Source organism: Chelonia mydas, chromosome 6 (assembly GCF_015237465.2).
Source record: "Chelonia mydas isolate rCheMyd1 chromosome 6, rCheMyd1.pri.v2, whole genome shotgun sequence".
Classification (NCBI taxonomy): domain Eukaryota; kingdom Metazoa; phylum Chordata; order Testudines; family Cheloniidae; genus Chelonia; species Chelonia mydas.
In genome coordinates, this window is record NC_051246.2 from 130,579,276 (window position 1) to 130,594,926 (window position 15,651).

Sequence of the window (15,651 nt, forward strand, 5' to 3'; positions counted from 1 at the left end):
GGTAGATATGCTGAAGGGTAGGGATAGGGTTCAGAGTGACCTAGACAAATTGGAGGCTTGGGCCAAAAGAAATCTGATGGGGTTCAACAAGGACAAGTGCAGAGTCCTGCACTGGGGACAGAAGAATCCCAAGCACTGGCTAAGCAGTATTTCAGCAGAAAAGGACCTGGGGATTATAGTGGATGAGAAGTTGGATATGAGTCAGCAGTGTGCCCTTGTTGCCAACAAGGCTAATGGCACATTGGGCTGCATTAGTAGGAGCACTGCCAGCAGATCGAGGGAAGTGATTATTCCCCTCTATTCGGCTCTGGTGAGGCCACATCTGGAGTATTACATCCAGGTTTGGGCCCCCCACTACAGAAAGGATGTGGACAAATTGGAGAGAGTCCAGCAGAGAGCAACGAAAATGATTAGGGGGCTGGGGCATATGACTTATGAGGAGAGGCTGAGGGAACTGGGGTTATTTAGTTTGCAGAAGAGAAGAGTGTGGGGGGATTTGATAGCTGCTTTCAACTACCTGAAGGGGGGTTCCAAAGAGGATAGAGCTAAGTTGTTCTCAATGGTGGCAGATGACAGAACAAGGAGCAATGGTCTCAAGTCGCAGTGGGGAAGGCCTAGGTTGGATATTAGGAAACACTATTTCACTAGGAGGGTGGTGAAGCACTGGAATGGGTTACCTAGGGAGGTGGTGGAATCTCCTTCCTTAAAAGCCTCTAAGGCCTGGCTTGACAAAGTCCTGGCTGCAATAATTTAATTGGGGTTGCTCCTGCTTTGACCAGGGGGTTGAACTAGATGGTCTCTTCCAACCCTAATCTTCTATGATTCTATGGTTAGAGATGATTTCTTCCACACTCCTATCAGCTATGCCAGCAAAACAAGGTGTAGACCTGGCCCCAGAGGCAAAGTGACTCAGCAAAGCCAGGAATAGAATGCAGCTGCTCTGACACCTACTCCTGTGTCCTATTCACCAGACCATACTGCCACTCTCTTTTTCTGGAGCAGTTACAGTGAAATGCAGTAGAACCTAGCAATGTGCAATACAGATCTGGAGAATGCTATGAGCTTCATGGAAGCCTGCAAAATTTAAGCTTTAATTAAAAAACTGAGTTTATAGCCCTTACAGTTGTTGAAACAAACCTTCCAAACATGAACCCAATGCTGCACCGAGCCTTTTTTAGACAGAGAGCCTGAAACACTAGGTATGAACTACCCCATTTATTGGTCTAGCTTCATATGGGCCTGACCTACACTAGAAAATGTTCACCACTGAGTGTAGCTACAAAAGTTTTTAAAATTGTTTAAGTACTAGTAGAAACCAAACTCTTTTCCACACCAGTTCAGACAAGTGCGATTCATACCTGGTGGAAGGTAACAAATTTTTGATCTGTATTTAAAGAAGGTGCTAAAGGTGATCCTGGGAAGTACAGACCAATAAGCCTCACTCAGGCATTAGGTAAAATGGTTAAACTAGAAACATAAGCCACTTGGATGACCTTGAGTATCACAGGGAATAACCAGCATGGTTTCTGCAAAGGAAAACCATGTTTCATGAATCTCAGAATGGGCCAATAAAATAGGTAATAAATTATGGATAAAGGAGAACAGGTTGAATGTTTATTGGGCTTTCAAAAAGCTCTTGACAAAAGCTCCATAAAAGGCCATTACAAAAATCTAAGTAATCATTGGTTGGTAGGTAAAGAGCCACTATGGATTAAAAACTGGCTAAGACACCTAAAAGAATAGAAAAAATACATTTTCATGATGGCGAAAGTTAACTAGAAGGGGCCTGTGGTTCCATTCTGTGACTGGTGCAATTTGCTGGAATCCTGACCTTTTCGGTAACTCACCTTTATCCACCCAGGCACCTCCTTGCTGACACTTTACTGAGACTTACATGCTGACAAATCCCTCCCCTCTTGTATTTCCCTTATTTTCCAGTATCCCTGAGCCGCAGCTTCTCTTATTTCCTCTGCCCCTTCTCCCATGCCTGAGCTGCTGGCTAAGAATGTCAGTAAAATTTACCAGGCAGAAATGACAACAGAGTAAAAGAAAAATATCATTTGCATGTAGTCAAGCATCATATTAACAGAAGTGCAGAGTTTTATCAATGGCCATTGAAGACTTACTCAGAAATTTTAATATAGAATGCCAGTATTTGTTTACAGTTCTGTCTTGGCAGAGTTACAGGCTCAAAGATGACATTTCTGTTTTTCATATTAATGAGCCATTGGCTGTAGTGAAGAGCTATTCAGTTATGGAGAATGTTGGAGGTTTGTTTCCACTACATCTCTTCCTCACATGGAATTTCAGCAGAACTTTACAGAAACATTCTTGGTTTCCTGATAGCAGTACATTTAGCAATCAAAGGTCTGTAAACAGTGGGGGGGGTTATAAGAAAGGCAGTGCATTACGTGCTCCATAAGCAGTCACATTTAGAAGACACTGAATGCCACTCTACGAGGAGATGTACCCTGCAGTCCGTTGTGATGCGAAAATTCTGGATTGCTTCTTTTGTCAGATTTGTGCTACCAGTAACATCAAGTTCTCGCAAACTCTCCAGTTTAGCCAAGCTCAACAAGATATTGTCAGTCAAAACAAAACCACTGGGAATGAAAAACAGATTGCACTTAGGGCTTCAGAGGGAGTTAGAAACAGAGAGATATCTGAAATAGAGCAAAAGAACACTTTCTATATTGGGGACTTAAAGACCCAGAATCTCCCACTATTGATGGCAGCGATGTGTGTTCATAGAATCAGAGAGATTAGAGGTGGTCTGGGTGGCCTAACAAGTCTCTTCCACGTCCCTGTCCATGCACAAGCATGCCAGCAGTGAGCATCGCCAGGGACAAAGGATTAATAACATAACTAATTGTAAAGAACTTTTTATCCCAGAGGGCTGCCCTATGCAGTATGAATGGGCAAAGGGAATTATATGTCTTCTCCAGACCATGATCAGGGCTTTTTGGCCAACTCACAGCTATTCAAAGGTCAGATCCTCCCCAGTTGCTGGATGAGCTATCAGGCCCCCCTAACCTTAGGAGAGAGGAAAATCTCTCTGCCTGCCCCGGCTGGAGGAGTGAAAATGGCAGCTTACCACGCCTGGACGTCACTATCTGGAGAATAGTGAGTTAGAAAGACTTCCCTAGGGGAAAGAATATTGAGGGACCAGATGTACTATCCTCCAGCCAGAGACTATGGCTCTGCCCTTACTCCAGCTCCTCACTTCCCTGCCAGGTTCTTCAGTTGTTGGCTACCCAGAGTCATCGCACAGTTCCAAGTGCTGGCATCATACAACCCTCACAATGTCTTCAAGTCTGGCACCCTCCTATGCTCTTTGGAAGTCAACTAATGAGATCACTCGCCATCTCATGTGAGGGTCAACATCATCAACTCACCTCCTGTTCATGTCTCCCTGTATATTCAGAGATTAAGGAAATGAGGGCAAGTATCCCATGCCCACAATTCTTCAGCACTTGTGAGAGCAGAAACACTTGCTCCTGCTACTGACTACCCAACTGCCTATTAGCTTTACTGGCATGGTAAGGGAGATATCTCCCTTGCCCTTCCCTTCGTCTCCTCTGAATACACTGGGCTGAATCTGATGGTCTGGAAGCAAGGGCTTGTTCACATGGTAAATGGAACCAAAATACTGAATGAGGCTACATTTCACATCTGTAATTATTGCAGTTCAAGCCTGTGTATTGATACTCTTATTTCTGAATAACTTGATTTCTTTTTTACTGAAAAATTTCAAAATAGGGCATTTATTCACAAACAGAACTGAACTAGCCAGAGGTGTGAATTACTACGGATTTAGTTATTTCACTTCCATTTACTGGATAAATAACTCCCAGGAGACACAAAACAGGGTAAATAAAGAACACCCACCCCTTTCTTAATCGCTTAGTGCTGCCTCTTTATTTAGCTTTAAAGGGGTGTTAACTATGGCCATGTCTACCCACAGACTTGTACCAGTTTATCTAAAAATTGGTTAAAAAACCTCACACTTTTAGTTAGACCAGTGCAGCTTGTAACATCAACAAGTCCTAATGTAGTAAGTTTCTTTCATTCTTCAGTATCTGTAGCACATTGTCCAGTCATACCTAAGGCGCAGTCTAGTCAGCAGTGGAAAGAGGTGGGGAAATTGTTTCAGAGTCTTTTCATCAAATCCATATGAGAGGGTTAGATCCATTTCTCTTAGCTTCCAGGATTTGTCAGACAAACAGCTGAGAGCAGAGTTTGAGAGCTTGGTTCCAATCACACTTAGTTTAACAAGGCTGGAAGGAATGTTATCAACAAACATATCCAAATTGGAGATCCCTTTAAAAGCAGACAGAGGACAAAATGGAAAGACATTTATGACTCTTTTCTTGACAATATTTTTCAAAGTAAGTATCAGGGTTTTTTTTTTTAAAGTAAACTTTGTCTTTACTTTTTTTTTTTTTTTTTTTTAAAACAGATACCAAAGTTTTATGTTTTTCATCCACTATTCAGCAAGAATGAGACAGTGAAAAAGCATGAAACGTACAAATAAAACCAATATTTGTGTTACATTAGCACTTAGAGGCCCAACTGAAATCAGGGCTCCATCGTGCTAGGTGGAATACACAAACATAGACTATGTCTACACTACCGCAGTAAGTTGACTTATGCTACACAACTCCTGCTACGTGAATAACGTAGCTGGAGTCAACATACCTTAGGTATGTTGCATATTTATGCTTGTATATTTATTCCTGCCTCTGGAAATTTCCACTATATGCATCCAACGAAGTGGGTATTCACCCATGAAAGCTTATGCTCCAATACGTCTGTTAGTCTATAAAGTGCCACAGGACTCTTTGCCGATTTAACAGATCCAGACTAACATGGCTACCCTTCTGATGCTTGATACCTTAGGTAGAGTTACCATAGGGTCTACATGGGGGGGGGGGGAGGGAGCGCGGGGGGGTCGACAGGAGAAACTCTCCCATCGACTTACCTTACTCTTCTCGTCAGGGGTACAATACAGGGGTCGACTGTAGAGCAATCTGCTGTCGATCTGGTGGGTCTTCACTAGACCCACTAAATTGACAGCCAGTGGATTGATCTCAGATCGTGGATCCCGGCTGTAGTGTAGATGTAGCCTTAGTGACACACTGTCCCTGCCCAAACACCTTACAAGCTAAACAGACAATGGAAGTATCACCATCCCCATTTCACAGAGGTGGAAGTAAAGCCTGGGGAGAGTAAGTGACTTTCCCAAGGTCACAGAGGAAATCACGGCAGAGCCAAGAGCTGAATTTCGATCTCCTGATTACCATCTAGTGCCTTAACCCCAAAGTCTCTCTAGGAAGACTACATTTTCAAAACCTGCATTTTCAAGTACTTAGCTTAATAAAATAGTATCTTTTTTTCCCCTAATAAAAATAAAAACTTCCAGTCCTGTGACTTCAGACTTGTCTAAACTTAATATGCTACAACCATAGGCACCGACTCTGTGGGTGCTCCAGCCCTGGGGCAGAGCGGGGGCAGGGAAGAGGCGGGGGCTTGGGAGAAGGGGGCGGGTGGAGGTGGGGCCGGGGGTTTGAGCACTCCTGGGGCCAAGAGGAAGCCAGCGCCTGTGGCTACAGCAGCACAACTGTGCAGCGGTAACACTTCAGTGTAGATACCAACTATAGTGACAGGAGGGATTCTTCCATCGCTGTAGTTAAGCCACCTCCCCAAGAGTCAGTAGCTAGGTCCATGGAAGAATTCCTAGTCTACACCAGGGTTAGGTCGGCATAGCTACATCTCTCAGGGTACTGATTTTTCACACCCCTACATTTTCAGTATAGGCCAGCCCTTACACAGAGGATTAGGACTTCACAGGGGTTTTCACAGGTGCAGCCGCATCAGTGGCTGGTTCCATGGCTGAAATGGGGACAAATCCCAAGAGTAGATAAGAAGTAGTGGGGATCTGTCAACTGGACTGGGAAGGGAACCCGGAGGGCATTAAGAGCCATAAGGCAGCAGCTCCATTAAATAGTAGATATCTAGACTGATTTTTCAGTCAGGTTTGAATGAACACAGTCAAGCCAAGCAGATTCTGAATTGGGGAACTGATTTTTTCAGAGACAATATTAAGATGTATCAGCCAACAGAAACATCCATAAAAATAAGCTCTTTGCTGTCTTGCTGGTTACCATTTAACTGAAGATGAAACTACCCAAACCTTCCTAAGCCTGCACAGAACAAAACCAAAAAAACACTGCAATCTTAAAAACAACTTACATAGAAGATTTAATTCTGTCAAGTTTGGTAGGTTCTTCAGCACCTGTCCAAAGACATCCACTGAGTGTAACAAAAAGTCCTTGATGTAACAAACAGTCAGAGTGTGGATGGTGGAGAGCTGATCCAGGAAACGCTCTGAAAGAAGGTTATAACCAGTTTGCCTCAAGGCCAGAGTGTGAAGCTGAAGTTTTGGAACAGCAGGCGACTCTAAACATAGTGGATTGATTGAAAAGGTGGGGGGAAATACTTATTTGACATCCCAGAGATATTTGTTTTCCAATATTAAAGCACAAGGTTGTGTACAAGTCTTTACATTAGGTTCATACTTATGGTAGCACATAGTGAATATAACAGGAAAGACGGGGGGGAAATCCCCCTACATACCCACACTTTGGTTAATAATTTGGCTTAACTGCAACCTAATTTCTTCAAACAGGAAGGTATCTGACAATGAGTTACCTAGAAAGTTTGAACAACAAACTAACCAATCGTTGGTTAGTAGAAGGGGTCTGAAAAAAGGTCAGATATGGAAATTTCATAAAGGGTCCATTTAAAAATTATTTTAAGATTCCTAAACTAAGGAACAAATTCCGCTAACGATCCCCAAAGAACTTTCTCTATGTTCTCCGATTATGTGCTGTAAAGTGAAGATACACAGGGTTTTTCATATAAAACAAAGAGGTTGAATCTCTGCTTTAGTGTAAAACTGAAGTATATTATAAAAATGCTACAATACTTAAATGTGTGTGTCAAGATTTTAAAAAATGACTAGTGATTTAGGAGAGGGCGAGGTAATTTTTTGGGGGGTCACTTTAATGGTGCCTGATTTTGAGGGCAAGTGCTCAGCTCTTTCTGAAAATCAGAACCCATTAAAGGTGTCTCCATTTGGACATCTGAGAACAGACGCACTTAAAATCAAGTCACTTTTGACAGTCTTGGCCAAGAACTATATCCTCCTTTTAGGCCAGGATTATATTCTACAGCCTAATCATGGGTCCCCATATCCTATTTTTAGAGCCTGGGATTCTCAAGGGAGTTCAGCATCCAAAAGCTATCAAAATTCAGGGGAGAGGGACACCAAAGTCCCTTTTAAAAATCCCAGCCATAATCATAATTTGAAAAAGCTATTTATATCTTCAGTTTAAAATACTCCACAAGCTTTAGGAAACATGTTTACAACATATCAAAACAGTGATGCAATGAAAATCTGAACCTAGTCCACTAAAGCAAGGGGATACAGCTAAGAATAAATCTTCACTACCAATACATGCTGAGTATATTAGAGTGTGATCCTTTGAGCAACAATGGACACTTAGGCCTCAATCCTGCCAGCTCTTATGCACATACTTAACGTTCTACCTTGAGTAGTCCTATTGATTTCTCATGGTAGCAAAGTTAAACACATGCATCAGAGCTGGCAGGACTGGTGCCATAATTCTGAATATAGCGTATACAAATATAGCCTATAGAAACAATGCTCACCTTCTGATGAATAAGGGATGGGATGTCTATCTGGCGAACTGAGGCATAACAAAAAATGCTCCTTATTCAGGATATAAGAAAGTGACAGTTCTCTGAGTTTCGGTAAATGGAATAAAACATACTCTAGTGCTTTCTCAGGAAGAGCCTTTTGCACAGTATGCAATGAGAGCATATGTAGGTTTTGTAAGCAAGCAATTCTGATCAATTCACTGCCACTTAAGAAGGTTATGCCACACAACAACAAGTGGGTAAGGTGTTGAAAGTGCACAAGTTCCCTGATTACACTTCTCTCAGATAACCTAGAGCACATTTTCAAGTGAAGTTTCTGTAGATCTGTGAGCTGCTGTAAACCTTGCAGGATTTCCTCGCTCCAGAGGGAATCCACAGTTACATCTAGCAGACCAGGCATGAACCTCAGCAGCTTTTGCCATTGCTTAAGCCCAATTTCTTTCACTTCTACAGAAGTGATCTTTCTTTTCCGAAGCACGTCCCAGAACTCGGTGTTGAAAGCGCTTATGCGTCTGAGAACAATGGTACTCTTTTGCCACACAACAGGCTGATCAACCAGGTCCTTGAAGAGACTGCATGTGGCACGGACCTTGGATTTTTCTGCAGGAGGAAGGTACCTGATTATCTCAGTCAGCATTTCTTGCGGTAACTGCAGCAAGTGAGTGGCTCTCATTAGCCCTGTATTACTGGCTGGCATACTTTTCTCCTGCATTCTTCCACTCTCTTAAAAAAAAACAAAAAAAACAACAATTAGTTACGTAGCCAAGAAAAGTATTATGTAAATGTAAGCCCTGTGGCCCAAAGCCTACAATAGAAGGGAGTTGACTGAATGAGGTAGCATGACTGCCACCTACATTTATACCACATATTAACATGTACCATGAAGTACATAAATGTGTGCATGAACTACAGTGTGTTTTGTAGAGCTACTGTAAATAATACCATACCTGTCTTACAATAAAAGAATGTTAAGGTTGCAAGGTCAGGTACAGGAAAGTTAGAAAGTGGCAGAATTAAGGTTGTCTGTGCATGATACAGTAGGGCATTGACTACGGTGTTAAAAATTCAAGCTGTCACTTGAAGTATAAGGGTTTTCTGGTCTTGCTTGCAGGCTTGGGGGCTCTGTACGGAAGCATGTGATCTGGATTTTCAGCAGTCAGTCTGTAAAGAGTCAGCCAAGAGCAAAGTGGGTTAAGTTGTGTTTGTCTGCCTTGGGGAGCAACCTGCTTTGCCTCTCTCTGATTTTGATTCTTGTGCGTTAGGGTTGTGGAGTCTAAGAAATAACGTAGTGTGTTACATTGCCACTTTCCAGAGAGAGCATTTTATCCAACTTTGTGTTTGTATGTTACGAACATAACAGATAGTGTTTAATTACATGATTGCACAGTATTTTTTCCACAAAACCTCTGCATCATTCACCATGCATGATGGAAAGTGTTCACAGGCCTTATTTATTGCACACCATCCAAACCCAGAATTATTAATTTCAGGTTGTCTTCCGTGCACTCACTGTACTATCTGAGCCTAAAAATATTAATGATTTTATCTTCGCAACTCTCCATTTTACAAATGAACAAAGGCACAGGCCCAGATATTTAAAGGTATTTAGGCATTGCTCTGCTCTGTGGTGCAATACTCAACTGATTTAGAAGTGTGTCTCACTTTAAAATGTGAGCGAGGAGTTTAAGTACCTAGGTCACTTTTGAAAATGACACTTAAGCCTTGCAATGCTGAACACTTAAATACCTTTAAAAATCTGGGCCAAAGTGACTTACTCAAGGCCGCAAAGTGAATCAGCAGCAGAGTCAGGAGTAGAACTAGTCATACAATCACCCAGTCCTGTGCTTATTCCTCCAGACAGCATTGTCCTCTTATAGCTAAGCAGCCATAGCTGAAGTTGTGGGTGCTCAGCATGTCTGGAAGTCAGGTCCCAAGTCAGGTGCTCAGAAAATGATGAACACATAGTTAGTGGCGAACTGTGAAAGTTTTGGTTTCAGTAATGTGCCTTGCATCACACAAACTCTGTCTCTGAGGCAAGGATAGAACAGAGTTCTTCCAGGTAGCATTCAACTGCCTGAACCACAAGATCATCTTTTCTCTTCCTGTAGCCCTCTGCTTCAGTCATGGCAGACCTTCCAATTTCTGAAAACAAGCCAAAAGTACTACAGCCAACAGCCTTATTCACAGCCAAGATTCATTCAACCGCAACAAATAAAACACAGACCCTGCCAAGGAAGAAATGGGAAGACAAAAAACAGGCGAGAGATTAGACACGTAATACGTCTAATTAATTTGCAGCATGAATCAAAGAGAAAATTAAAGATTTAAGTGGATTTAATGGCATTTCTGGAGTTTTAAAGCCGAAGTATGGGTTATTAAATAATTATAAATTTGACTTCTTCCCCAAAGGCAAAAGACGGACCAGATTTATTCAGAGATCTAAATGTACCTGAAATGAGATCTCAGAAATTCAAAGAGTAAAAGAGTATTGCAGAGCATGATAAAAATTAGTACTGATTCTGAAGCAACAGCATGCACTTCTTATAAAAATGGAGCAAAGAAATGTGGTAATGCCAATAAACTATAAAGTGGTAAACTAGATAGATATGTAGAAAAGACAAATCTAATTACACCACTGCCAAGAAAAGAGTCCAAAAGGGAGAGTAACAATTAATGACTGATTTCCAAGGTTCTTCATAGTTGCTATAAATCTCTGTAGGAATCAGAATGCAAATCTTCAAGAAATGGATTATTATTTTTTTAATTTCAAAGAATAATTTATTCTGGTTGAATGAGGTGCACCAAGTTTCTCTTAATATTAAAAGGCTCCCGCAGCCTAGCCTAAGCCCTCCTCATTGTACCTTATTTCAAGTGCACAAGGAACTGGTATTCTTCACTGATATTACAGATAATCTAGCGCAGAAGGGATAAAATGGGCAATGATACATTAAGTCTTACATTTCCCGAGGCAAAACAGTATGTAAAATGCTGGAATGCTAGAAGATAGCAATAACCACTACTATAGGATGGAGCCACTCATCAACGGCACCACACATGTACCTTTGTACATTAAACACAGCCAATACACTTTATTTCTATTGCCCCACTATAGCCCCAAGATCTGTTATCATTATACCTAGGCCAAAATTACAATCTAAACAACCAGACACAAAATATAAAAGTGCCCCTACCCTTGCAGCTCCTGTTTTGATTTTTTACCAACTTCCTCTGGTGTTCTCTCTCTGTCTCTAATTCTCTCTCTCTTTTAATTTTACCAGCTAATGATGGGTTTCTTTTCAATTACCTTACCAGATGATCCCAATTTAAGTGATTGACACAGGGTTAGCAGCACAGGTAGGTGAAACCCGTAACATAATGCAAAGTTATTGGCTTGCTGAAGAAAACAGTGCCTTGGACTGGTGAGCACTTCTCTTTCAGTTTTTCACAACTAATCCTCTCTCCTCCACCATTTGCACATATAACATGTTGACTCGCATCCCCCTTACGCACACAATATCCTCTCATCACTCACACAGGTTGCTCCCCTGCAGATACCTCTCTCTTCTGGGGTTGGAGTTTCTCTCTACAGACTAGAGGAGGAGAGGGAAAGCAGCAGATATAGTTAGGAAATCCACAATGGATGGTCTTAGCAAAGAATAGGGTCCAGACAGCCACTCCTGCCCAGATGCCTTGAGCTTGTGAAGGTTTTTCATCAAACTGGATGTTTTCCCTGAAAAACTCAACAAGCTGTCACCAGCTTCCTCCCTGAAGAGACCAAGCTTGAACTTTGATCCCCAGTAATTGTGTATTTTCCTTTTCCCTGATTTAGATTTTATATACGTGCACTCTGCATAACTAGTGTAATTATCCAATCAGTTACATTGTTGAATAGTTACATGGCCTTTTGCCTGCAACTCTGAATTTTAAAGCTCAACTAGTGGAGCCAATCTAAATCCATGAGGTCTGGTCTATTAGATGACTTTGCTATCTCCTGATTTCACTCCCTCTTTATTTTCTTATCTCAGTGAGCCAGCACATCTGGATACAAGTTTTGTTAGTGTCACCATTCACTTGTCTTTTTCCTCTTTCCTTTTGTAACATGGTGGTAGAACTCACTATCTGGCATATTACCCCAGGCACTAACGACACCTACAAACCTACGATTTTCCACTGAATGCATCCGATGCAGTGAGCTGTAGCTCACGAAAGCTTATGCTCAAATAAATGCGTTAGTCTCTAGGGTGCCACACGTCCTCCTGTTCGTTTTGCAAACCTACTGAAGTCACTGGTAGGAAAAGGGCCACCTCGTCACCTGATGGATATAAAATCGTATGCCCAAGTATCAATGAGATAAATAACCCACTCAGAGGGAAAGGATTTCTGAAACTGAAGGAGACCTTTGCCTTTCTCGACAAAACGCAAATCAAACTAAGCACGAACATTTCTTTGAGGAGGCTGAGGAAAGGCAAAGAACAAAGCAGAGGTGCCCCTCCTGTTAATAAACAGCACCTGGATCATGCAGACACCTGCGCGTGAGCGACCTGACCCACGCGAGCGAAGCTGCTCCGTTGCCTGCAGCGCCTGAGGCGAGCCAGCGCGTTCTCTCAGTCCCACAGCAGGCAGCGAAAGCAGAAGCCCGCTCCTGGCCGCGGCGCGAGCGGCTGACCCCCTCAGGCCGGGCTCAGGCGTACGGGCCGACGGGCGGCGCAGGGCCCATGTCACACCCCGGGGGCCACTCACACCCAGCCGGCGAGCGGGCTTGCGCCACGCCGCCCCCTCCGCTCCCCGAGGGGGACAAACAAGAGAGGAGGCCGGCTGGGGTGTGGGGGGCTGGCCCCGCCGCCTCTTCGTGGGGCCCGGCATCTTCCAGCCCCGCCCCACTTCTGCGGGGGTGGGACCTGCTGAGGAACCCCTCACGCCCCCCCACCCGCCAGGGCCCGCCCCCAACACCGGGCAGCAGGCCGCGCTCCCCTTTGTTCGTAAATAACAAAGGGGGGGGAGGGCCCCCGTCCCAGCCACCCGGCGTGGGGATCCCGCGCCGCTACGGCACGAGGCGGGGAAGGAAACAGCGCCCGCAGACCGGCAGAGCCCAGCTAATCTCTCCCCTCTCCCCGCACCCCGCACCCCGGCTGGTTCCCGCCCGGTTCCCGCCCGCCGCGCTTACGTCACTGCGAGCGAACCACGCCCGGCGGGCGCCTCTGCCCGCTCCTACCACGGCCGCAGTCCCGCCTCCGCCGACGCACTCCCCTCCCTGCCAATCAGCGTGCGAGGCGGCGGGACTCAAAACTTGTAACGGCCGCGCGCGCGCCGCGCAGGGGAGAGAAAAGCGGCGGCGGGAGGCGAGAGCGAGGCGGCGGGGTGAGTGTGGCTGGCCGGGCCCTGCCGCGGAGGGGCGGGCGGCCGGGCGCGCGCGCGCTTGGGGGAGGGGTGGTGGTGTGACGGGGCAGAGCGCGGACCCAGCCTCTCGTGGGCCCTGCCGGGCTCGGCGCGTCTCGGGCGCCTGAGGGGAGCGGGGCGGCCGGGAGCCCCGATGGGGCGGGGCTGTCGGGCTCGGCGTGGCCCGCCCGGGGCGAGACCAGCGCTGATCCCGGGCTAGGGGGGAGGGCCAACGTGGGTGACCGCTTGTACCGGGAGCTGGTGGGAGGCACCAGCTGTCAGCAGCAGCGGCTGTTCCCTCCCGGGCGTTGTGTCTCCCGTGGCCTGTGCTCGGCGCTGCACACGAGCTCTGTCTCGCCCATGAAACCCCCGCTCTCGTGGTACAGCTGCCCCGGATAGGGACTGTGGCTAACAGGGCTCTGGGGATGGGGAACTCCTAAGCCCAAAGCTGATCTTTCCCCATCGTTTTCCTGACGCCTGGAAGAGGCTGGAGCCTTGTAGTTTTAGAAAACAGCCAAGGGACTTGATCCTGTTCCCCTTGAAGTCACTTGTGAAGTCGCCTATTTACGTCAAGGGTCTAGAATTCTGCTCCTTGAGACATTCTTAACCGAGTAAACCGAGCAATCCATGAAAATACAGTTGCTTAAGTGTGGCATGTTTGTGTGTCACTTTTCTGAAACTAAATAATTGGCTGTGAAACAAGCAGGCTGCCCGTCTGTATGCAGCACTTCAACTTGACTGATGTACAACAGAAGTTTACTTTAAAATGTGGCACTAACAGTGAAAACGTAAAGACCAACTTTTTTAACCACGTTTCTCTTTTTAGCTGAAATTTGAAGAAATAAAGTCGACAATCCATGGAATTCTTGTTCCTCCTTCCGTTATTTAAAAAACTATACCTAAACATGCACATTTTAATGACTTTGCAGTAGGAGCACAACACATTGTTGTCAACATTGGCAAGATGATTGCTACACCTTTAAAAAATACAAGGATTTCAAAATCTCACATTTCTTCTAGCAGACGAGGAGATATGCCTTTGCAGGCAATCTTACTGAGTAACATACCGTCAGGTACTATTACTCCTTTAAAAGATTTGGTGAAATTTCAAAATGCTGGTCTGACTACTTCTGCAACAAAAGAAGCTGTGCTCCCTTCAGTTTTACGTGACTTCAAGGAAAACCATGCAAGAGGGGCAGGAACTTCCAAGAAAAGGGAAGGTATTTTTCAGTCCACATTAATAACAGGTGGCACGTATGTTAAAGAATTTCTTGACCTCAGTGAAATAAGGCCAGATTCTGACACTGTAGCAGTACAAGTTGCATCTTGCCAGCAGCAACAGATCTTGCCACTAAAAGACAAAAATTTACTGAAACGCAAAGCTTGTGATCCTTTAACTCATGAATCTCCAGCAAAAATCTTCCAAAGAATGAAAACCAAGGCATCCCATGAAAAACAGCATCAAATGCCATCCACGGGAACATTGTTAGGGACAAATTACAACAGTGATTTGATCCTGACTCCTGCTACAAAACTTGTCCATCAGGGAACACAGGATAAAAAATCCAGTGATGAAGAAAACCAGCAAAAAGCTGGCAAGGTACCTGATAGACAGATCCAGCCAGGGAAAGGTTTGTTGCATTATATTTCCAAGATGCCTGGTTATATTACATCTCCAGTAAAACACAAGGATGATGGTGGTATCTGTCTGATCTGTATCACTGTAATACAGTGATTGTGTGAATGGAGGGATGGATCAAGCTTCAGGGAGCAACCAGTACACACAGTCATGGATTTCTATTCCATCAGGTGTGCTATGCTTTTGTAGGGTTTTAGAACTGGGAGTAGGCTGCTGTGGAGGGTACTTCACATTGCCACACTGTCCCTGTGCTGTCCCTGTCCTCTTAGGGGGAGTGACATGGTCTGTAGTATCTTAATGTCTTATGAACAATATAAGACCACTGTTGTCATACAGTGTTCTAGTAGTTTTGAGCCTTTTTATGTCTGTATTCAGGCTGTGTACAGGCTACAGCTTAACTCGGTATAAGTTGCATCACGCAGGGGTGTGAATAAGTCACCCCTCTGAGTGATGTAAGCTACACCGACCTAAGTGCTGTTGGTGAGAGAGCTTCTCCCATGGATGTTGCTACCATTGCTTGCTGGGGCTGGAGTAATTAAGCCGATGGGAGAGCTGTAGCCTCAGCAGGAAAAAGCATAGAAAACTTAACTGACTGAATTTCCCTGTACAGAAGTTTCCCATTTGTACACAGTGACAAAGGAGTAAGAGGAACTGGCTGGCTCCCTTAAGTGTTCACTTGCAGATATCTTAATGTTTTTTTTTTTTTTTTTGGTTGTTTTTTTTAAAGGTGTGGAATTTTTTTGATACTAAAGTAATAACAGTTTTGGTTGTTAGCTGGAATCTTCTGTTCCATTGTGGGGTAGTAATAGCACTCCTTATTAGGGGTGAAAGCCTGATCCCACTGAAGTCAATAGCAAAGCTCCCATTGATATCAGTGGGGCAGGATTTCAGGT

General features: G+C 44.5%; 2 protein-coding genes across 11 annotated transcripts in view; one reads left to right on the plus strand and one right to left on the minus strand.

The window, feature by feature from the left end:
- Positions 1-1,600: 1,600 nt before the first annotated feature.
- On the minus strand, positions 1,601-13,014 carry LOC102940403. 7 transcript variants are annotated; one of them, XM_043549776.1, is made up of 6 exons: positions 12,253-12,382; positions 9,577-9,968; positions 7,735-8,466; positions 6,253-6,459; positions 4,104-4,320; positions 1,601-2,603 (listed from the first exon to the last, which is right to left on the minus strand). In XM_043549776.1, exons 2-6 carry the CDS (start codon positions 9,704-9,706, stop codon positions 2,408-2,410), a joined length of 1,482 nt encoding a protein of 493 aa, XP_043405711.1. In that variant the 5' UTR covers positions 9,707-9,968; positions 12,253-12,382; the 3' UTR covers positions 1,601-2,407. The 7 variants fall into 7 exon arrangements, with proteins under 7 accessions (XP_043405711.1, XP_043405716.1, XP_043405714.1 ...); XM_043549781.1 differs by lacking the exons at positions 9,577-9,968; positions 12,253-12,382 and adding an exon at positions 12,908-13,014; XM_043549779.1 differs by lacking the exon at positions 9,577-9,968 and having other exon boundaries at positions 12,253-12,378.
- Positions 13,009-15,651, plus strand: part of MIS18BP1 (MIS18 binding protein 1) — a 33,475-nt gene continuing 30,832 nt past the window's right edge. For 2 of the 4 annotated variants that reach the window (XM_037901401.2, XM_043549773.1), the window contains exons 1-2: positions 13,015-13,101; positions 13,946-14,750. In XM_037901401.2, coding sequence (XP_037757329.1) covers positions 14,084-14,750 — 667 coding nt within the window. In that variant the 5' untranslated portion in view covers positions 13,015-13,101; positions 13,946-14,083. Of the gene's footprint in view, positions 13,102-13,945; positions 14,929-15,651 lie in introns of all 4 variants that reach the window. The other 2 variants (XM_043549775.1, XM_043549774.1) reach the window with 2 other exon arrangements.